The sequence below is a fragment of the Salmo salar genome, chromosome ssa23 (assembly GCF_905237065.1).
Source record: "Salmo salar chromosome ssa23, Ssal_v3.1, whole genome shotgun sequence".
Taxonomy (NCBI): domain Eukaryota; kingdom Metazoa; phylum Chordata; class Actinopteri; order Salmoniformes; family Salmonidae; genus Salmo; species Salmo salar.
Window position 1 is genome coordinate 21,554,298 of NC_059464.1, and position 23,452 is coordinate 21,577,749.

At 43.7% G+C, this 23,452-nt stretch overlaps 1 protein-coding gene across 1 annotated transcript in view; it reads left to right on the forward strand.

Moving 5' to 3' along the window:
* Window positions 1-23,452, forward strand: part of LOC106584205 (palladin) — a 143,626-nt gene that overhangs the window by 58,597 nt on the left and 61,577 nt on the right. Inside the window, 4 exon segments of the mRNA XM_045705935.1 lie at window positions 19,623-19,798; window positions 20,084-20,150; window positions 22,068-22,185; window positions 22,358-22,423. Coding sequence (XP_045561891.1) covers window positions 19,623-19,798; window positions 20,084-20,150; window positions 22,068-22,185; window positions 22,358-22,423 — 427 coding nt within the window.

Genomic DNA, 23,452 nt, shown 5'->3' on the forward strand with positions numbered 1-23,452 from the left:
CTTGGTACACCTATATTTGGGGAGTTTCTCCCATTCTTCTCTGCAGATCCTCTAAAGCTCTGTCAGGTTGGATGGGGAGTGTTGCTGCACAGCTATTTTCAGGTCTCTCCAGAGATCAGGTTCAAGTCCGGGCTCTGGCTGGTGCCACTCAAGGACATTCAGAGACTTGTCCGAACTAGTTTCCAAGTCCCTGCAGCTGAAAAACACCCCCACAGCATGATGCTGCCGCCACTGTAGGGATGGTGCCAGGTTTACTCCAGATGTGACACTTGGCATTCAGGTCAAAGAGTTCAATCTTGGTTTCATCAGACCAGAGAATCTGTTTCTCATGGTCTGAGAGTCGGTGCCTTTTCGCAAACTTCAAGTTGGCTGCCATGTGCCTTTTACTGAGGAGTGGCTTCCGTCTGGCCACTCTACAATAAAAGCCTGATTGGTGGAGTGCTGCAGAAATGTTTGTCCTTCTGGAAGGTTCCTCAAGAGGACCTCAAGAGCTCTATCAGAGTGACCATCGGGTTCTTGGTCACCTTCCCTACCAAGGCCCTTCTCCCCCAATTGCTCGGTTTGGCCGGCCGGCCAGCTCTAGGAAGTGTCTTGGTGGTTCCAAACGTCTTCCATTTAACCTGTCTGGGCTAGGGGGCAGTATTTGCACGGCCGGATAAAAAACATACCCAATTTAATCTGGTTTCTACTCCTGCCCAGAAACTAGAATATGCATATAATTAGTCGATTTGGATAGAAAACACTCTAAAGTTTCTAAAACTGTTTGAATGGTGTCTGTGAGTATAACAGAACTCATATGGCAGGCAAAAACCTGAGAAGATTCCATACAGGAAGTGCCCTGTCTGACAATTTGCTGTCCTTCTGTTGCATCTCTATCAAAAATACAGCATCTGTGCTGTAACGTGACATTTTCTAAGGCTTCCATTGGCTCTCTAAAGCCGCCAGAAAGTGGAATAGGGTGTCTGCTGTCTCTGGGCAAAGAACAGCAGCAGAATTTGTAAGTGGTCAGCCTGGGGACAGTGAGACTGAGATGCACGTTCACGAGACTACTCCATTTTTTTCTTTCAGCCTTTGAATGAATACAACGTTGCCAGGTTGGAATATTATCGCTATTTTACAAGAAAAATAGCATAAAAATAGATTTTAAACAGCGTTTGATATGCTTCTAAGTACGGTAATGGAATATTTTGAAATTTTTTGTCACGAAATGCGCTCGCACGTCACCCTTCGGATAGTGACCTGAACGCACAAACAAAATGGAGCTATTTGAATATAACTATGGATTATTTGGAACCAAAACAACATTTGTTGTTGAAGTAGAAGTCCTGGGAGTGCATTCTGACGAAGAACAGCAAAGGTAATCCAATTTTTCTAATAGTAATTCTGAGTTTAGTGAGCCCCAAACTTGGTGGGTGTCAAAATAGCTAGCCGTGATGGCCGAGCTATGTACTCAGAATATTGCAAAATGTGCTTTCGCCGAAAAGCTTTTTTAAAATCTGACACCGCGATTGCATAAAGGAGTTCTGTATCTATAATTCTTAAAATAATTGTTATGTATTTTGTGAACGTTTATCATGAGTAATTTAGTAAATTCACCGGAAGTTTTTGGTTGGTATGCTAGTTCTGAACATCACATGCTAATGTAAAAAACAAGACAAAACAAATGGAAAATGAAAGGTGGATCGGCGATGGCTAGAAGACCGGTGAAGTCGACCGCCGAACGCCGCCCGAACAAGGAGATGAACCGACTTCCGCGAAAGTCATGACAGTAGCAGGAAGATCGGAGTACCGTGAACCAAGAGGTTGTGAGTTCAAATCCAATTTACAATTTACAATCGCCATCGCCGATCCACCTTTCATTTTCCATTTGTTTTGTCTTGTTTTTCCGCACACCTGGTTTACATTCCCTCATCACTTGATGTGTATATAACCCTCTGTTCCCCCCATGTCTGTGTGTGGAATTGTTTGTTGTAAGTGTTTTGTGTATTTTGACTGGTTTGCGACGGGTTATTTCAACCCGTATTTTGCTGTTCTGGGTGCAGTTTGTTTTTTGCATCATTAAAGTGCTCCGGCTGTTACCCATTTCTGCTCTCTTGCGCCTGACTTCCCTGCAGCCAAATCCCAGGTGAGAACATGTTGAATAGTAATTACAGTATAAATTAACAAGCGCAATGTAATCATGTATGTCAAAGTGTCTCAAATATATTAGTGTTCTTGCAACGTTCCCATGAAACGTGTCTAGAATATTAATATTTTATATTCTGAGAACATGGCAGTTGAATTGTTATCAACACACCCTTCTGTCTGTCTCCAACTGTTTGAACAGCATGCTAACCTGTCCACTTTGTTCAGATGTTGAAATCAAGTGGCCTACCTTATTTCTCGGATTGAGAACGAGTTGCCAACTCCTTATATAATAGTTTTTAACGCTCATTGAACATTTATAAAACACAGTCTAGACAGCTAGTATAACAGTCTGTGGCTAAAATACTGCTAGCGGTAAGTGGTACCACAATGCCGCACACAACAGAATCTGAGCATTCATTTTCCAGAATCAATGTTCATTGATACTCCCAGTATACTGTAGTAGGGTATTCTCTTCAGTTTGAAGAGGAAACATAAAAAGGGTATAGTTAGAAAGGTTATGTTGTCTCCAATTACAGTAAAATAATGTCTCCATTTATTTAAGTGTCCATATGACCGACTCTGTTGGACCAAACCTCAAATGCAAATAGCGAGATGAAACTGCTTGTTGTCAGAGGAAGAATTGGTCTTTCATCTTTGTTCCTGTGAATGGCAGGAGGAGGAGCTTGGTGTGTGTGTGTGTAAATGGGAATGTGCAGAGACAAGACCAAAAAGACAACATGAGAACAGACGCTCATAAAAATGTAATTCATTTTATATTTTGCCCAGCCCTATGTGGATGTCTGGTTCAGGTCCCAGGCTCCCAATGACTGTCATGATTATTTATTTACAAGTTCATGGCAATTTGCTCTTCAGTACCTGATAGAGCAGACCCAGAAGGTGTAGGCGTTCATTTCAAGGCCCCTGGGCGGTACATTTACTTTGTGCGGTGAAAATCATGTGATGAAATCCTGCAATCCCAATGCAATCCAAGGGCTGGCTGGACTGCAGCCCGAATGCCCTGAGCTGCTGATGGAGGAGCAGTAGGTAAGTGAACAGCAGCTTGTTTGAACAATATATTATATATTGAACCAGTCAAAAGTTTTACCAATCATAAGTGGGGTACTGCCCCTAACACCCTAATGGACGGGCCGCCAATGTCGCCTGGTGATGTCACCAGGCAGGCCAAAACTCCATCCCACCAAAACTGGCAAAAAAGTTTTCAAACAGCTCTTACACTAAAAGGGCATTATCATCATTTTCACAATTTCACATTATTATTCCAACCTCATGATGTGGAAATATATATACAGTTGAAGTCGGAAGTTTACATACACTTAAGTTGGAGTCATTAAAACTTGTTTTTCAACCACTCCACAAATTTCTTGATAACAAACTATAGTTTTGGACACCTACTTTGTGCATGACACAAGTAATTCTTCCAACAATTGTTTACAGACGGATTATTTCATTTATAATTCACTGTATCACAATTCCAGTGGGTCAGAAGTTTACATACACTAAGTTGACTGTGCCTTTAAACAGCTTGGAAAATTCCAGAAAATAAAGTCATGCCTTTAGAAGCTTCTGATAGGCTAATTGACATCATTTGAGCCAATTGGAGGTGTACCTGTGGATGTATTTCAAGGCCTACCTTCAAACTCAGTGACTCTTTGCTTGACATCATGGGAAAATCAAAAGAAATCAGCCAAGACCTCAGAAAATAATGTAACCTCCACAAGTCTGGTTCATCCTTGGGAGCAATTTCCAACCGCCTGAAGGTACCACGTTCATCTGTACAAACAATAGTACGCAAGTATAAACACCATGGGACCACGCAGCCGTCATACGGCTCAGGAAGGAGACGCGTTCTGTCTCCTAGAGATTAATGTACTTTGGTGCGAAAAGTGCAAATCAATCCCAGAACAACAGCAAAGGACCCTGTGAAGATGCTGGAGGAAACAGGTACAAGTATCTACATCCACAGTAAAACGAGTCCTATATCGACATAACCTGAAAGGCCGCTCAGCAAGGAAGAAGCCACTGCTCCAAAACCGCCATAAAAAAGCCAGACTATGGTTTGCAACTGCACATGGGGACAAAGATCGTACTTTTTGGAGAAATGTCCACTGGTCTGATGAAACAAAAATAGAACTGTTTGGCCATAATGACCATCGTTATGTTTGAAGGAAAAAGGGGGAGGCTTGCAAGCTGAAGAACGGGGGTGGCAGCATCATGTTGTGGGGGTGCTTTGCTGCAGGAGGGACTGGTGCACTTCACAAAGTAGATGGCATCATGATGCAGGAAAATGATGTCTATATATTGAAGCAACATCTCAAGACATCAGTCAGGAAGTTAAAGCTTGGTTGCAAATTGGTCTTCCAAATGGACAATGACCCCAAGCTTACTTCCAAAATTGTGGCAAAATTGCTTAAGGACAACAAAGTCAAGGTATTGTAGTGGCCATCACAAAGCCCTGACCCCAACCTATAGAACATTTGTGGGCAGAACTGAAAAAGGCGTGTGCGAGCAAGGAGGCCTACAAATCCGACTCGGTTACACCAGCTCTGTCAGGAGGAATGGGCCAAAATTCACACAACTTATTGTGGGAAGCTTGTGGAAGACCCAAGTTAAACAATTTAAAGGCAATGCAACCAAATACTAATTGAGTGTATGTAAACTTCTGACCCACTGGGAATGTGAAGAATGAAATAAAAGCTGAAATAAATAATCTACCATTACCATTATTCTGACATTTCACACTCTTAAAGTAAAGTGGTGATCCTAACTCACCTAAAACAGGGAATTTTTATTATGATTAAATGTCAGGATTTGTGAAAAACTGAGTTTAAATGTATTTGGCTAAGGTGTATGTAAACTTCAGACTTCAACTGTATATATAAAACACAAGGAAATCACGTTTTTGAATACTCTGAGACAGTCTTTTGTTGAAGGACTTATTCTTTATAGAGAGAAAAAGGGCACATGAGAGAGAGAGAGAGAACACTGTAGGCTGATTCGCATCATGCTGAGGCCAAGGATCAAAGCAGACACATAGTCCTCATTTTTCTTTATTTTCCTGGATAGTCACCTGTTCAAGTGTCCTGGGATAAGGAATACTTTTTGGGATTTTTAAGTCCATCAGTCGAGCACCTTATTTCCTTTTTTGTTCAAGCTGGGCTGAAGCCCATTTGGCTATGCTTTCTTTCTGCCAGGGACTTAGGGTTTAAGTGTTTTTTGTACGTATTGCCAATTTGTAACATATAATACGAATTGTAATTCGTCACGTCATACAAAATGGGTGATGGACATCCACAAATTAATAGATAAACATTGATAAACATCATACTAAACTGATGTCCCGGATTTACGTACAGAATAATACAAAATGCCCTGAGACCAGGTTGGAAATTATGTTGCTGCTACTGCAGAAACCGTATTTAAGATGAAGTCTACCTCATGGTCTGAAAGCCTGTTATGAACTGTCCCTCTCTCTTATCCCTCTCTGGCCTGGCAGATGAAAACATACAGAAAGGATGTTTTATCAATCTCGCTCCATTTGAAATGCTGATTTCAAGCATTTTTAAGACAACCCGTTGTTTGTTTCCCCTCAGTGGAAAACCCAGCATCTTTTCCTCTCCATGTTGAACTCATAAGAGTTCTCATGGATGTCTGTTTTGTTGTTTTTCATGTTGTAATTGCTCCTATCCAAGTGAACTTCATGAGTGGTCCTATTCTTATTTTGCTTTGGGAATGTGAAGGTTGTCATGGAAATGTTGACATGTACTGTACCCATTTTTGTATGATGTCATGTGACCTTGACATGGCCCTTTTTAAACAGTGAAATAGACTACTCCGTGTAAGTGGGTTTTGCGTACTTGTAAGCACGAATGTATGTGGTTGTTAATGGGAGTTTCCATATTAAGTGAGTGTGTAATGTTATAATGCTTGTGTTGGACAGTGTGGATACTGTACTGTAAGTGTGTGTGCTCCATATGGAAATGAGAGCTGATAGGGAGGAGGCCCTTCATGCTGTCAGTTGACTTACATCTTGAAAGGTCCTGATGCTCCCAGCCAGAACCGTCTCTTCCAGCTCCAAACTATCTCTCTTCCTGAACCAAGCCTCCCTGAACACTGTGTTATAGCCCTAATGATACAGATGGGGCAGGCCAGCTTTTATACAGACCAGAGACCAGCAACAGCAGGCCTGAGGTTAACCTACTGTGGGCCAGCCTGGTATTAGTAATGTGAACATCTTGAACCAGTAAAAGTCATCGTCTCATTAACCTGTGTTTTATGGTTACTTAAGCCGGAGGATACACACATAGTTCTTTTCATGTCTTTTTCACAGTAGTGTAGCTCCAATGGAATGGCTATGAAACCAACCCCTTTTATTGGGTAGCTAGAATAAACAAACTGTGAGAGAGCAGCATGAACCAGCCCATCATTGGTTTGTGTATGTGGGTGTGTGTATTCATCTTCGTCGGTCTGTGCACACGCTATACACTCTTTCGCACACACACACACACACACACACACACACACACACACACACACACACACACACACACACACACACACACACACACACACACACACACACACACACACACACTCACACTGTCTCTGGTATGAACCCCTCCTAGCAACAACTACCACAAATAATTCCATCTGCTGCTGCTTCCCAGTGGCAGAGCCTCCACTGACACACACAGACAAAAATATCACTGGGCAGTTCACCCAATGTTATAAAACCCCAAAACCTGAACCCCATACTGAGCATTTCACTGAGTGAAAAACTACACCCTTTCATGCTTCATTTGATGTTAGCCCCTGTGTCAGGCCTTGCCCCAGTGCACTAGAGAAACGTCAATCACTTTATTCACATTTCTAGCTCTACTGTATGTAAGCTGTACAGTAAGCGTTTGGAGTGTGAGGGCTGCAGTCAGTCTTAGGGCAGTGTATGCTCTTTTTGCAGAGCATGATCAGGCAGGGTTCACAGCCATCTGTCCCATACTGACCAGGTGCTGCCCACTCTAAGTAGATCTATTTCCATACCGTCCTAACTAAGCTATTTTAGACCTGGCCAAAGTGGCCTATTTCAATTTGGCAGGCAAGATAAAATGTCTGATGTCACAAAGCACTGTTATTTTTAATTTCTCATCATTATACCACACACAGAATTAAGCCTCTAAGGCCTTTTTATCCCCTAAAGTAATCTGGCTCTGTCAGTCCCAGAACTGAGGGGTATTGTTGGACTTTACGATGACCAGTAGACCGTGACCCAGCCTGCTAAACTGACAGAATACAGACAGAATACAGAATGCATGGCACAGCTTTGTTTCAGTATGGGGGAAAAAACGTGACAATGAAGCTGCTAGGATAACATTTGGCCCCACAAGCAGAATGGCATCCGAAACATACAAATACATACAAATACTACTGCCACTGATGTTTCAACCCACCTGGATATGATTTTTATCAGGATGTACAGTACAGTACCAGGATCATCCTGATTTAGTCTCTTGGGTTTCCATGTTATTGACCCAGAGAGAGTAATTGGGATGGAGTAGAGTTGGGGGGTTTAACCCCCAGTGTGTCTCAGCCTGGGGGACTCTGGACATGATGTCAGCACCTCTCTTTCCCCCTTCCTCCATGGGTTCCTGGTCCAGCCACAGTGGACTCCAAAATGGGATCGATGTGTTATTTACTGATACTGACAGCAAGCGGGGGGAAAACAAGCGAGACACAGAGATTGAAGGAGAGTTCAACTGAAGTCATGCCAAGAGATCAGAGTCCGACTCACGTCTCACAACGTTGCTTTTAAAAAATCATACTGTCTCTCTCTCCTTCTGTCTCTCTCCACTTTACTCTGCTCCCTCCCACTCTGTTCCCTCTGTGCCCTCTGTGTGTGTTTCAGTGTTACTCAGTGGCAGAGTGTGTGTGTGTGTGTGTGCGTGTGTGTGTGTGTGTGTGTCAGTGTTTTTGACAGTGGCTTAGTGAGAGTCACTCTCTCAGAAGTTGAGACTTTATATAAATCTTCAATTACTTCACTTGAAGATAAAGGAAATTATAGGTGACATTCTTATATTCAATAACTTGGCCAGTACATCAGCACAGGTAAGGAACTCTGAACTTTGAACCCTGTTGTTGTTGTTAATGTAGCCTACTTTAGTTTATTAGTTTAAAGTTGACTTACTTGTTCATGTCATTGTTTGGTGAATCTGTCATATTTTATCAACTCATCTGCTCGTGTGGTTGTTATACAAATATTGGCAATTAATTTGGGTCTGGAATGAATTAATTTCTCAGAATATTTCAGGGCAAGACATTATTAGTCATATCAAGTAAAGTTGTGGTCCTGGTGGAGAAATTATAATGATGTATTTGGTTACATGCTGTACATTTGTGGTATTTGATGGAAGGTTTTACTGGGTTTTGATGCTGAACATGATTTTGTTCAGTGTTGGGTCACTCATTAACAAAAAAGCTAAGCCTGTTTGTATTTCATCACCTCAGGGCACTCCTTGCCTCTCACACTGTTTTCCTACTCTTGTGAGGCTCTTCATAGTCCGTGTTATTCCATTGGACTGTGTGATCTTTTTTTGATGTTTATTTGGGAAAGCTGCTTTGTGCATGGCTGATATCTACTATAAATATTTATTGATTCGTCTTGCACTTATTTAATTTGATAACAGATACTCATGAAATATGTAAGATGGAACTTTACTCTGTAGGGTAAGGATAACGTGTGTGCATGTGCGTGTGCGTGTGCAACCCAGTATCACAGATTATTGTGAAATAGACAAGAATTGCTTATTGGATTTTTTTTTTGGTATGCAGTACACAGTTTTGTATAGGGGAATGTGGGGTAAGTTGAGCTAAAGGGGTAAGTTGAGCCACCTGTGTTTCTAAGAAAACATACACAAAATGTATCATTTGACCAAATATTTAGGAAGAGGTCATAATTTCATGGAGTCCGTGAAGGAAGGAACTACATGAAAAAAGTGGTAAGCAAGTCAGGTCCAAAAAACAGATTTTCACTGTCAAATTAATTTATTCTGTTAGAGGTTTCATAATGCTTGTATCTAAACCAAAGTATTATAGATCATTTTAAGATTGTTCTATATATCAGTTGGGGTCTCTATAAGCTTCAATATGAGGTTCTAAACCTAGCATGAAACTGTGTCCTTGAAGCTACGTGGGCTAATATAGTCAAAATGTTTGCCTTGGGGTAAGTTGAGACAATGGCCATAGGGTGAGTTAAGCCAATGGCCATGGGGTGAGTTAAGCCAATAGTTGAGCCAAGGGCAAGTTGAGCAAATTCAAATGTTTTCTTCTCAGGTGTAATGCAATGCATTATCGCTGGGATTTGAGGTAACAACAGGTCCTGGTCTATGTTAAAAGTAAAAAGTGTTTGTTAGGTGTTAAGCCTGTGTTAAAAGATGCTTAAAATTATTAAAATGAAAAAAGTGGTTGTGATTGTGTTGAATTGTGTTTGTGAAATAAAAATATACATGGTTTTAAAAAGGTAGCGGTAATATTTAATTCAGTACAGACATTTGTAGGCGGCTTCACATACCCTGTCCGGCGGCTCAACTTACTACTTACCCCGGGTAAGTTGTGCCAGGAGACGGCTTTTTTGGACAAGCTATGTTTTCACATCTGTAATGTTTACATGAATTCTGATTATGTCCATGGATACACAACGTCCTGAAATATATATACATATCTTTGTTAGAAAGAATACTATATTTCCCTTGACGGAGTGATGCTGAATGTAAAAATGGATAAACTTATCCCACTCTTCCCTACAGTGCATTTCAATCACAGATAAAGACAGTAGGTTACTTAAGACAGAAATGATAGCAGGGAGGTTGGTCAGGGAGGATGGGTGGGTGTATAACACGACCATCTAGCAGCCCAAACATTGCGTGTTCGAATCACGTCATGGACAATTTTAGCTAATTTGCAACTACTGACTACCTTTTAACTACTTAGCTAGCATGTTAGCTAACCCTAACCTTGCCCACTTAAAGTCCTTAGCTAGCAAGTTACATAACCCTAACCTTAACCCCTAAATCTAACCTTAACCCCTAACCCCTAGCCTAGCTAACGTTAGCCACCTAGCTACCTTAGCTAACGTGAACCGCCTAGCTAACGTGGCTAACGTTAGCCACAACAAATTGGAATTTGTGTAATGTACACAAATGCATTATGAACAATGAAAATTGTGAAATAGACACAAAATGTGTTGTGAAGAAAACCGTGAAATACAAATGAATCTGTCACAAATTTCAAATATGTAGTTTGTGTCTATTTCATAATAAACTGTGATAGTGTGTCGGTGTGTGTCTGTGTGTGTGTATGTGGGGGGAAGTTTGTGTGTGCTCATGTTTGTGAGTTTGTGTGCGTGCGTGCATTCGTGTGTGTGTGTGTGTGTGTGTGTGTGTGTGTGTGTGTGTGTGTGTGTGTGTGTGTGCATAAATATTCATCACTTAGCTCAACTGCTGCACATGCATCTTTCACTGTCTCCGTGGAGCTTCGCTCTCTCTCTCTCAATCTACTACAGCTGTCCTCTGTTCAGAATAGTCCCTCTGAACCCTGGCCCATTACCCCTAACCCTGCCTGATATAAATGGCTACTCAAGCATCAAATTGCACTTTCCACAAATTTTGTTAGATGGGTTTCTAGAATGTATCATTATTTTCCTCCCTTTTAGTGTACACCCAAACTCATACAACACGCACGCGCACGCGCACGCGCATGCGCGCACACACACACACACACACACACACACACACACACACACACACACACACACACACACACACACACACACACACACACACACCTGGAGGGACTGTGGCATGAACATAAACATTGATTCGTCAGATGGCCTCATCTAACCCTAGCTTCACAATATCTGATGCCAACTAAGACTTTCCATATTTCTCGGTGACATTATTCCTCCCCCAGAGAGAGAAAACAGACAGGGAAATAGGATCTTAAACAGGGTTTTCTGTGCTGCTGTCAGCACTTCTGACAGTGCCGTGCCCAGATCACACACATATGGTCAAGATTAGTCTGTAAACCATTTGCCCCTTTTTTCTAATCAGTTTTCAGATGAACTTGTTATGATTCTGAGTATATCCATATGGAATAACGCTGCCTGTGTCATTTGCCAAAAAATGAATTGATTAAATAAGTGCGTTACGTTGTTGGGTGCGTAGGTAGCTGCAATAGGGAGAGATTATTTCTCCATAAAGTGATGAGACCCGGCCATATGCGTACACAATCTTCCAAAGCCTTCATGTGTCATCGTGCTTTTAGATCTATTCCCAGAGATGTCTGCACAAGTTCTTCAAACCTCCCAAGAGACCTAGAGTTTGCATGACATTTCACGGTCGGGTGACCATTTATGGGTTAAGTGAGGAGATTGATACAGCTCTTCATTTCGTGTGTGTACATTAGTGAAAGAGTTTCTTTATGTCTGTGAGTGTGGGTGGGTCTGGGAGTGTGGCTGTATTTGTGTGTGTTTGGAGAGTTTGCATGACACTGACACAAAAAACGATCTGGCTCTAGAGCTTGTACTTGTACAGACTGTGGTGTCTGCTTGTCTTTGAAACTCTCCCAAGGGCATTATTGAATACTTTTTATATAAAAAAACATGTTTTGACCAAAAAATCACTGGAGAACCATTTTTTTCAACTTTATGGTGCAGTTTGTTATTATCAATAAAGACTTAAGTGCTGCTTCAGTCCAGTTGCACTTTGCTTGGTTCCTGTGGTCAGTACAGGAGAGACTGAGCATTAGAGGGAGAGATGACTAACATGCTGGCCAAACCGGACACACACCGTAGCACGCACGTTCATTTTGTTCACCCAAACCAGAAGCCATCAGGACACCCAGGTTGAAATATCAGAACAAACTTTGAACCAATTATATTAATTTGGGGACAGGTCAAAAAGCATTAAACATTTATGGCAATTTACCTAGCTAGCTTGCTGTTGCTAGCTAATTTGTCCTGGGATATAAACATTGGGTTGTTATTTAACTGAAATGCACAAGGTCCTCTACTCCGACAATTAATCCACAGTTAAAACGGTAAACCACATTTTTTTTCTCGTCATCTCTCCTCCTTCCTTCAGGCTTCTTTTTCGTCTTTGGACTTTATATGGCTTTTCGTCTTTCGACTTTATATGGCTTTTTTTCTTTGGACTTAATATGAAGGTTGGCAAACAACTTTACAGAATTACTACAACCGACTGGAGTGTGGACCTCAGTTCATCTTTCAATCACCCACGTGGGTATACGCTCCTAAAAACCAATGAGGAGATGGGAGAGGCGGGACTTGCAGCGCGTTAAGGGTCACAAATAGAACCAATTTCTATTTTAGCGCCTGGCCACGCAGACGCTCAACGGGCAATGTGGGTGCATTGATTGAATAACATGTATGTGTAAATGTATTTTGCAACGCTCATGCACGCGAAGTGTCCGGTCTAGTCAGCATGTAAGAGACAGTGATGTATGTATGCCAGACCGGACGTGTATACTCTATTCTCATATACACTTTTGGGGGGTGGGTATGTGTGCTGGCATCTAACCCGATGTGCCTCTGTCCTGATGGAATCTCTCTCACGCCCTCTCTCTTTCTCTGTCTCTCCCTCTGTCTTTCTCTCCGTCTGCTCTTTCCTTCGCTCTCCGGTCTTGCGGTGAAACTGAGCTTCACTCTGTAAATCTTTCCATCAACAGCAGCAAATAACAACAGGATCAGATGAGGTGACTGTGGACCTAGGCACGCACCAGAGAGGGCCAGGGCTAAAGTACATGGTTTTGTCTCACCCTTTACAATGCTATGTTCATGTTCTGTCTTGCCATTTTGGCGTTTTGGGTGGATCAGCCTGTGTGTTGGCACTGATGTATGGTGCAACAGATGGGTCGTTCCACCAATTCGGTGCCTTTTGAGAATTGTAACTTGGTCCAAAAAAGAGCACATGTTCAACTTCATAAAAAAACATGTTTTCCCATCTCAAGAGGTTAAATACAAAAAGGACTATAGTAAGTGTCTATTATCAGGGTTGACCGTAACAGGGTTGACCGTAACAGGGTTGATTATTATCTTAAATCAGCCATAAATCCCCTTGTGACAGGGGGAAGGGAAGCTCACCTTCTTTAACACTATGATTTGACTATTAGATGTTCAATGTTTATTTTGATTTAAAAAAAAATTAAGGAATATTTTCACCATATTTAAATGAGAGATCAGTGCACGTAACAGAGTTGACCTTAAAATGAGGGACAGACGTAAATTAATCACTAATCACATGAAATAAATCATCTTCAGAAATGTCAAAGCAACAGAATAACTAGGGCTTTACAATGATAGTGAAATGTTGGGGTTAAGTTGGTTTATAATCTTCCTAGAAGTTGCAGAAGGTGCACGGAGGGAAATGTCAAAATGCAGAATTTTGGTACTTTAGTTGTCTTTATTCATGTAAGAATCAAATTGATTGAATTCTTCATGTGGTCTATATTAAAGGCCACATTTGTTATAATTGGATTTTAAAATTAAATATTGGTGCCCAATTTCTACTTGATATATCAAAGGGATGAAAAAGGCACTTATTTTATGGAATGACCAACATATTCAAAGGACCACCTACACCTGCATTACTTCCTGTTTGGGGTTTTAGGCTGGGTTTCTGTACAGCACTTTGAGATATCAGCTGATGTAAGAAGGGCTATATAAATACATTTGATTTGATTTGAAATTTGATTTGAAATAGCCAGATATTAAGATTGCTACATTTGTATCATGCCTCAATGAGCGACATTCACAATAACCAGCTCCCCTACTCCCCATTCCCTCTGAGAAATCCTCTGTTGGATAGTGTACAGAACTTTGCTCACCTCAGATTTCTTTGTAAAGCTGGTAGGAGCAGCTGTTCTGATGGATGGAGGGTTGTAGTCAAGGTTCTAATGAAGGAGGTCTAGTCAATGTGTGCTTGAGGGAGGGTTGGGGGGATGTCTGGATGTCCTCTGGCTTGGTGCCTAGGGGTGGGAGAGGAAAGGAGAGGCCATGGCTAAAACACTCAGGTAGTTGCTCCTAGCTACACACCCGGCCATTGTGTGTGTGTGTGTGTGTGTGTGTGTGTGTGTGTGTGTGTGTGTGTGTGTGTGTGTGTGTGTGTGTGTGTGTGTGTGTGTGTGTGAGGGTTGGGGGGGGGCAGAGTGTGTTTCATAATGTTATTGTACAGGGTGTGTAAGAGGAAGAGGGTGGTGAAGGTGAAGGGTGTGGAATTTAAGAAATTCTTATTGAATGGCTATCGTTCAAATCGTTCAAGGTCATTAATGCAGAGTGGCTGTGTCCTGCTCTCACACCCACACTTCCCACCTACATCCTGGACCTACTGAAGGCCCACTTCCTCTTGTTCTCTGTCTGAGGGTTACATTACCCACCACTGCTAGGCCACATCTGGACCAGCCAGCCCAGCCTAGTGCTGCTCCATCGGGAACAGTGAGAACAGAGGTGTTGTCTTAGGTCTCTCGTTCTATAGTGTTGTTGTGTGGTGGTGTGTGTTTGGTCCTACGATTTGTTGTGCCCCCCACAGGAGGCCTTTTGCCTTTTGGTAGGACGTCAATGTAAATAAAAATGGGCTCTTAATTGACTTGCCTAGTTAAATAAAGGTTACATTTTAAAAAATGGAAACAGTGGAACAGTAAGAGGGAACAGTGAGAACAGTAAGAGGGAACAGTGAGAACAGTAAGAGGGAGCAGTGAGAACAGTAAGAGGGAACAGTGAGAACAGTGAGAGGGAACAGTGAGAACAGTAAGAGGGAACAGTGAGAACAGTAAGAGGGAACAGTGAGAACAGTAAGAGGGAGCAGTGAGAACAGTAAGAGGGAACAGTGAGAACAGTGAGAACAGTAAGAGGGAACAGTGAGAACAGTAAGAGGGAACAGTGAGAACAGTAAGAGGGAACAGTGAGAACAGTAAGAGGGAGCAGTGAGAACAGTAAGAGGGAGCAGTGAGAACAGTAAGAGGGAACAGTGAGAACAGTAAGAGGGAACAGTGAGAACAGTAAGAGGGAACAGTGAGAACAGTAAGAGGGAAACAGTGAGAACAGTAAGAGGAAACAGTGAGAACAGTGAGAAAAGTAAGAGGGAACAGTAAGAACAGTAAGAGCAGTAAGAGGGAACGGTGAGAACATTAAGAGGGAACAGTGAGAACAGTGAGAACAGTAAGAGGGAACGGTGAGAACAGTAAGAGGGAACAGTGAGAACAGTAAGAGGGAACGGTGAGAACAGCAAGAGGGAACAGTGAGAACAGTAAGAGGGAACGGTGAGAACAGTGGGAACAGTAAGAGGGAACGGTGAGAACAGTAAGAGGGAACAGTGAGAACAGTAAGAGGGAACGGTGAGAACAGTGAGAACAGTAAGAGGGAACGGTGAGAACAGTAAGAGGGAACAGTGAGAACAGTGAGAACAGTAAGAGGGAACAGTGAGAACAGTAAGAGGGAACAGTGAGAACAGTAAGAGGGAACGGTGAGAACAGTAAGAGGGAACAGTGAGAACAGTAAGAGGGAACGGTGAGAACAGTAAGAGGGAACAGTGAGAACAGTGAGAACAGTAAGAGGGAACAGTGAGAACAGTAAGAGGGAACAGTGAGAACAGTAAGAGGGAACGGTGAGAACAGTAAGAGGGAACGGTGAGAACAGTAAGAGGGAACGGTGAGAACAGTGAGAGGGAACAGTGAGAACAGTAAGAGGGAACAGTGAGAACAGTAAGAGGGAACGGTGAGAACAGTAAGAGGGAACAGTGAGAACAGTAAGAGGGAACGGTGAGAACAGTAAGAGGGAACAGTGAGAACAGTAAGAGGGAACGGTGAGAACAGTAAGAGGGAACGGTGAGAACAGTAAGAGGGAACGGTGAGAACAGTAAGAGGGAACGGTGAGAACAGTAAGAGGGAACAGTAAGAGGGAACAGTGAGAACAGTGAGAGGGAACGGTGAGAACAGTAAGAGGGAACGGTGAGAACAGTAAGAGGGAACAGTGAGAACAGTGAGAACAGTAAGAGGGAACAGTGAGAACAGTTAGAAATACAGTGAGACCAGTGAGAAGGAACAGTGAGTCGTGTTCAGCACATTCCACAGTGCCTGGCTAAACAGAGCTAAATGGAGCGGGGATTAAAAAAGGAGCCTGTCTCTAAGTGAGTTTACTCAGTAATTACGCGTAATAGCAGGTCATTAGTGTTTGATTAATATGTGGTTTTATTGTGGTGCTCGTCGGGAGAGGGTAACATTTACTCTGCAACTCTGGCTGCCTGCTAGGTTCAACTTGAGCTCCTGGCTGCCCTACTTTACTCGTTCTCCCTCTTTATGGGTAGCTTTTGCATTTCTACCAAACTGGACCCTAGTGAATGTACAGTAATCCATCCAAAGCCATGCTCCTTCACGCCTATAAAACACGGGGAGTCTGTATGACACATGCTGTATCGCGTGTTACACTGTTTGACTGAGACTTAGAGCTGGAGGAGAGGCTGGCAGGACAGAGCTGTACCACAACCACAATGGAAAATTATTAACAAGCCTCAATCTGACCACTGCTGAATACTGTGATTGCCAGTTTTATTTGTTTTGGGTATTTAGTACACAGTTCAGTTTGGGCAGTACCGTAACAAGTTGAATTTATCTGCTTGGGGCCTGGACTAAGACTGTCTGGCTCATGGAAAACACACTTCCCCTGCTGGTTTACTGGTCTCTGTTCACTATGTTTTGTACACACACACACACACACCCTCCTTATCACTCAGCATCACAGCTACCGCACACAGCTTTGTCAATACATTAACATAATGACGGAATGACTCGTAATATGCTGTTTTCTGTACAATATGTGTTTCATTTGGTGTTCCACCAAATGTCCAAATGATTCTGCGAGAGCTGAAGTGATCACTGCAGTGTGCTTCCTGCTGTGTGGTTCCTGTAGTGTGGTTCCTGCAGTGTGGTTCCTGCAGTGTGGTTCCTGTAGTGTGGTTCCTGCAGTGTGGTTCCTGCAGTGTGGTTCCTGCAGTGTGGTTCCTGCAGTGTGGTTCCTGCAGTGTGGTTCCTGCAGTGTGGTTCCTGCAGTGTGGTTCCTGCAGTGTGGTTCCTGCAGTGTGGTTCCTGCAGTGTGGTTCCTGCAGTGTGGTTCCTGCAGTGTGGTTCCTGCAGTGTGGTTCCTGCAGTGTGGTTCCTGCAGTGTGGTTCCTGTAGTGGGGAATATTTCAAACTGACAGCATCTGAGAATCGTGAGGAGACTACGAGTCACTGTGATTACCCTAGGGAGATGGTGACTCAACAGAAACAGTTTGAGTTCTGAGAACAAAAAAAAACACAAATCCCCAGGATTTTTCATTCAGAGCAAATTCCCAGAAGGTGGATTTGAACCAACCATGTTGTCTTTTTTTCTTCCCCCTTGCCATAATGTCAAAAATGTATCACCAAACACTCAGACATATTGCTTTGCTCAAACAATCAAGACTTTCATTTGCCTGCTGCTGTCAGCTCAGTGAACTTTTACCCTGTAACTGTCTCTGTGCCTCAACCGAAGCCTTTGATATTACTGAGCGTTATAAAACATGTCAAGCAGCAAACCCATGTTCTGGGGTCAAAGAGCACTGTACAAAGGCTCGGTGTGTGGGTCACAGTCTGTTTTATCAGTACAGTGGAGATAGCCGTGGATGTTTGGAGCGTGGCTGACTCTTTGGCCTCCAGCTGCCTGTGTGGATGACATGCTGCCGCTGCTGCTGGATAAAAGGTCCCCCTGCCTTCCTGCTAGAGGCCGCATGTCTTAAACAGCCCTTCATCCAATCTCTGAGCACTGCTCTGTTTCCTGTCATTTAACACACAGCACGATAGGCTGTAGCTTGCCAACTTTCCCTCATTTCCCTTCATCGAGCGATAAGGAAGAGACCCAGCTCCCAAGTCTTTTGTAGTGAGAGGTTAAGGTACGAGCTGTGGCAGTAGCAGCACTTCAGTGGAGTCCCACTTCTAGAATGTGTTATGACTAGCCTTGCTAACCATGCTAAGACACATGATGGGGAATAACCCTTTTGCTAATCTCAGTCCCAGTTGTCGGAATATGATGACTAAACCCCTTTGGTTCATCCAGCTGTCAGTGGTGCTAATGAATTGCGATGTGCGATCCCGTTTTGATAATGACAGTGTCGTGTAGACAGTTGTTTCTGTCTGAACCTGCCTGGCACGCCACTCGTTCATACCCAGCCCTGTCTTTCACTTTCTCCATCCCTCTCTCCTCTCAGCGTCTCTCACACCCACACCATCAAGTGTAAATCACAGGGGATGAAGTGACATCTGTCTGTCTGGTTATCTGGGCTGGTAGATTAATAGCAGGGTGGAGTGTATAGTGTAAAGTATAATAGCCAAACAGCGGAATGCATAGCATTTTTATATAGCGCGCCAAGAGGGCTGGAATGTCCCGAGGTCTGCGACCAGCGGAACGGAACAGCTGTGCTTCCTGCAATCTGCTGAATTCCTGCTCGTCCTCCCCCTCACTGCTCGGGTGAACTGTGCAGAAGCATGTGCTCTCATTTTATAGGAGGGCATGAGCATGGAGAAGAAGCATGGAGAAGAAGCATGGAGAAGAAGGAGCGAGATGGTTATGGGGGTCATCGGCTGTGTTTGAAGTAGTTGGGTGGAGTCAGTAGTGGTTGGTTTGATCGTTGGCTCAGTAAACAGAGATGAGACAGTCTTTGTAGTGTGGTAGGCTGTCTCTAGCCTGTTTAGTGTGGTAGACTAGACTGTCTCATGCCTCCTGGGACCCAGAGAGGGGAACAACGCCAGAGTGATTGAAGCCCTGTGAGGGGGTACCGAGCCAGGCAGGTCCCACCAGGCCACGCTCCAGCCCAGGCAGAACCTCAGACGTCTGGGGGGGGGGGCTGTTTCCCGTAACTCTGTGTTTTGTCATTGCCCCAGGGCTGAGTTTAAGCAGGTATGGAAACACTCTCTCAGACATGCCCAGAGGGTAGAGGTGTGGGTGAAGGCATATGTTTGAGAAAAGGTCTGAAACGACTTTGTCTCTTTACGCTGCACAGTGGACATGGTGTCGAGAGAAGTAAATCAAATGGGACTCATAACTTCATGTAGAAATGTCACAGTATGCACAGTAGCCACAAATAAAGTCGCACACAAGTGACGTTGGTCCAATTTTTTTTTACAAAAGATCTCAATGATCCCAAAACCAATGTAACACAGATTCGTGAGGTGTTTGGCAGTACTCAGTTGATTAATGACCCTGATTGGCAGACCTCCATCACATTCTTCACAGTCATGATTATAACCGCTAATCTGAGAATCTGAAATCAATTCAGTTGTTTTACGTTGAGCAATGGCTCTTACTTGTATCAGCACATTGGTAGGGCCTACGGCTGTTTGTAGGAATGGTATTTAACCGAAAATTCCCTCTTACCCCCCCCCCCCCCATCTGTTATGTCCAGGTGGTTCTGTGAGGGGCGGGAGCTACACAACTGTCCTGACGTCCAGATCTGGAGGGATGGTGACTTGTCCACGCTGATGATCGCTGAGGCCTTCGAGGAAGACACGGGACGCTACACCTGCGTTGCCTCCAACAGTCTCGGCGCTGACAACACCTCGGCAGAGGTCTACATCGAGGGTGAGTGCATAGCAGTGGAGGCTGCCGAGGGGAGAACGGCTCATAATAATGGCTGGAACAAAGCAGACGGAATGGCATCATACACATGGTTTCCACTAATTCTGCCCCGGCCATTAGCAGGAGCCCGTCCTCCCCAATTAAGGTGCCACCAACCTCCTGTGTTGCATCGGTACAACTTCTCCAATATATCTGGGCTCACTGTCAAACAAATGAATGCCATTTGAATTCATGTAAACTCTCCACTGAAAGGTCTCTGTTTCCCCTTCCCTCTGTACCTCTGTTTAGGTGCTTCATCCTCAGACTCAGAAGGAGAAGGATCTTTGACAAATTCCAGATCAGGAGTCATGCCTCAGTACGTGTGTGTGCCTCCGTGTGTGTGCGTGTGTGTGTGTGCGAGTGTCTCAGCATGACCCTCTCTCCACCCCTCACCTTGTGAGCCTTAACCCCTTCCTAACTCTGTGGTAGTGTTCAGGTTAGCTGGACCCTCCAGGTGGTAATCAGGCTAGCTGCCTGCTCTAATTTTAACTAGTCCTATAAACCTCTATAATGACCTTACCCTGGCCAGTGAAACTCTGGCTCATTTAGATAATGAGAGGTCCCCATGGGTTAATATGGTAAAGGCTGCCTGCCCTAGCCCTGAAAGCTTATACAGGCCTTCTCTCTCGTCTCTCTCTCTCTCTCTCTCTCTCTCTCTACATTTATTTTTGTGCTACATTGATATTGATTACTGCGTTGTTGGGCTTGGAGCTTGTAAGACAAGCATTTCACTGTACTTGTGCACGTGACATTAAGAACTTGAATCTCATTCACTCAGGTTCTTTACCTCTGACCTATTTCTGTAATATAATCAATTTCAATTCAAAAGTCTTTATTGGTATGGGAAACATATTTTTACATTGCCAAAGTAAGTGAAATAGATAATAAACAAAAGTGAAATAAACAATGAACAGTAAACATTACACTCACAAAAGTTACAAAGGAATAGAGACATTTCAAATGTCATATTAAGACCATATACAGTGTTGTAACGATGTGCAAATAGTGAAAGTACAAAAGGAAAAATAAAGAAACATCAATGTGGGTTGTATTTACAATGGTGTTTAGTCTTCTCTGGTTGCCCTTTTCTTGTGGCAACAGGTCACCAATCTTGCTGCTGTGATGGCACACTGTGGTATTTCACGCAAACAAAATTGGATTTGTTTTCGAATTCTTTGTGGGTCTGTGTAATCTGAGGGAAATATGTGTCTCTAATATGGTCATACATTTGGCAGGAGGTTAGGAAGTGCAGCTCAGTTTCCACCTCATTTTGTGGGCAGTGTGCACATAGGCTGTCTCCTCTTGAGAGCCAGGTCTGCCTACGGCGGCCTCTCTCAATAGCAAGAATTTGCTCACTGAGTCTGTACATAGTCAAAGCTTTCCTTAAATTTGGGTCAGTCACAGTGGCCAGGTATTCTGCCACTGTGTACTCTCTGTTTAGGGCCAAATAGCATTCTTTTCAATAAGTCAAGTAATTATCTTTTTGTTTCTCATGATTTGGTTGGGTCTATTGTGTTGCTGTCCTGGGGCTCTGTGGGGTCTGTTTATGTTTGTGATCAGAGCTCCAGGACCAGCCTGCTTAGGGGACCCTTCTCTAGGTGCATCTCTCTGTAGGTGATGGCTTTGTTATGGAAGGTTTGGGAATCGCTTCCTTTTAAGTGGTTGTAGAATTGAACGGCTCTTTTCGGGATTTTGATAATTAGCGGGTATCGGCCTGATTCTGCTCTGCATGCATTATTTGGTGTTTTACTTTCTACACTGAGGATATTTGTGCAGAATTCCTTGGTTCCCCATCTCATGTTATCTCGCTTTCTTATCTTTCTCTGTCATTGTCTCTCTGTATCTCTCTGTGTATTTCCCAACTCTTCCTGTCTTCACTCTGCCTTCATTCTCTCTTCTGTTCACACATTAACATCTTGGCTCTCACTCTCAGTGACATCATCTTAGTCCTTGTGGGGGACCATTTTCATAGGCTCCAAAGTCATTTATAAGGTGCAAACTGCCCACTTTGTGTGTCTATCGAATTAGACGTGTGAGAGCAGACCATTATTGTAAAGAGCGAGCAATAAGTAAAGAGTATTTAGTAGTGAAATGTGTTTAAGGCATCAACATCTTTATTATCTCAGATAATGTGAGACATTAACTGCACTGTTTTGTTCTCTCTCTCTAAATGGCCACTCGGTCAGTGTGTGGACATCTCTGAGGAACGGACCTAATACTGTGTCTGTTTCAGGTCCCAGAAGAAGACAACGTCAATCTCCCTGTCCATTCATTCACCTTCACCCAAGAGCCCCGAGTCCGTACCTCACCGCTTCACCCTGGTCCAGCCCCTATCTGCACCTCAACACCGGGTAGGACACACTCTCTCACACACACACACACTCACACACACACACACACACACACACACACACACACACACACACACACAGCGGTATACGATCTGTCTTAAAATTGAAACCACAAGGAAACACAACCATTTCTCAAGGTGGATGTTGATGGTCAGATTATCTTGTCCTCCAGATGCGGAGTCCAGTTTCTTCACTACATGGTGATGGTTCTGTCACAGCGCCCCCTATCTTCACCAAGGTAAGACTACATCTGGAATTATGGCAAAGTTATGCATCCCACACACATATGTGCAGACACTTGCATGCTCCATCTCCCTGGAATAACACAGGATAGGACAGTGGCTTTCACTGGCGGGGGCCAAATAAATCATTACAGTTAGCCGAAGGGCCGGAGTGCTCCTGTCTCCTGGTTTAACTGTTGTGGAACCCACACCTCTCCCCCTCCTCTCCCCCAGCCCACCTCGGGCCATGCGTCGGGCTGTGTGTGTGATGGTGGCATGTAAGTGGCAGAGCATCAAACAGGCCTGCCAAACCCACAGGGGTCAGGAGAGTTTCACTCCCATCCATCCCTGAAGACTACATTTTCCAGTTCATTACTGAAAGACATTTGTTTGTCTTCACCCCCTCCTGCAGGAGCTGAAGGGCTTTAATCATCTCAACAAGTGGGTGAAGTCAGGGGTGTGATGTCACCCTGGCTGTCACGCACACACACACACACACACACACACACACACGCACACGCGCACGCACGCGCACGCACACGCACACACACACACACATTCACACACAAACAGTCACACACAAACAGTCACACACAAACAGTCACACAGAGTCGTAAACACACGCACACACACACATTCCACCCAGGTCGTCCCAAAATACACAGTGAGATTCCCAAACACAGTTAATACACTCACAGACACACACACGCACACATGACCTTCTCCACACACAAAGAGGGAGTTTCAGTTGCTGATAGATGAGTCCTTTCACTGTGAGACCTGTTGACTGGTTGGAGAGGTAACACAATGCTGCCTTGGCCTCTCAATGGATGGCTTCCTGCCTCTCTGACTGCAACACTAAAGCTGTCACAGGATTGTCTGGAGAAGAGCCCTGCTCTGTCCTTTAGTGAAACAGAGTGCTGTAAATGGGGACAGTGTCTGCTGGCCTCCCACTCCGTAGCGTGGTGTTCTGTTCTGCTCACTGACACTGTGTTGTCATCTTCCTCTTTGTCTTCATTAATTCCCTTCTCTCCCACTTTCTTGCC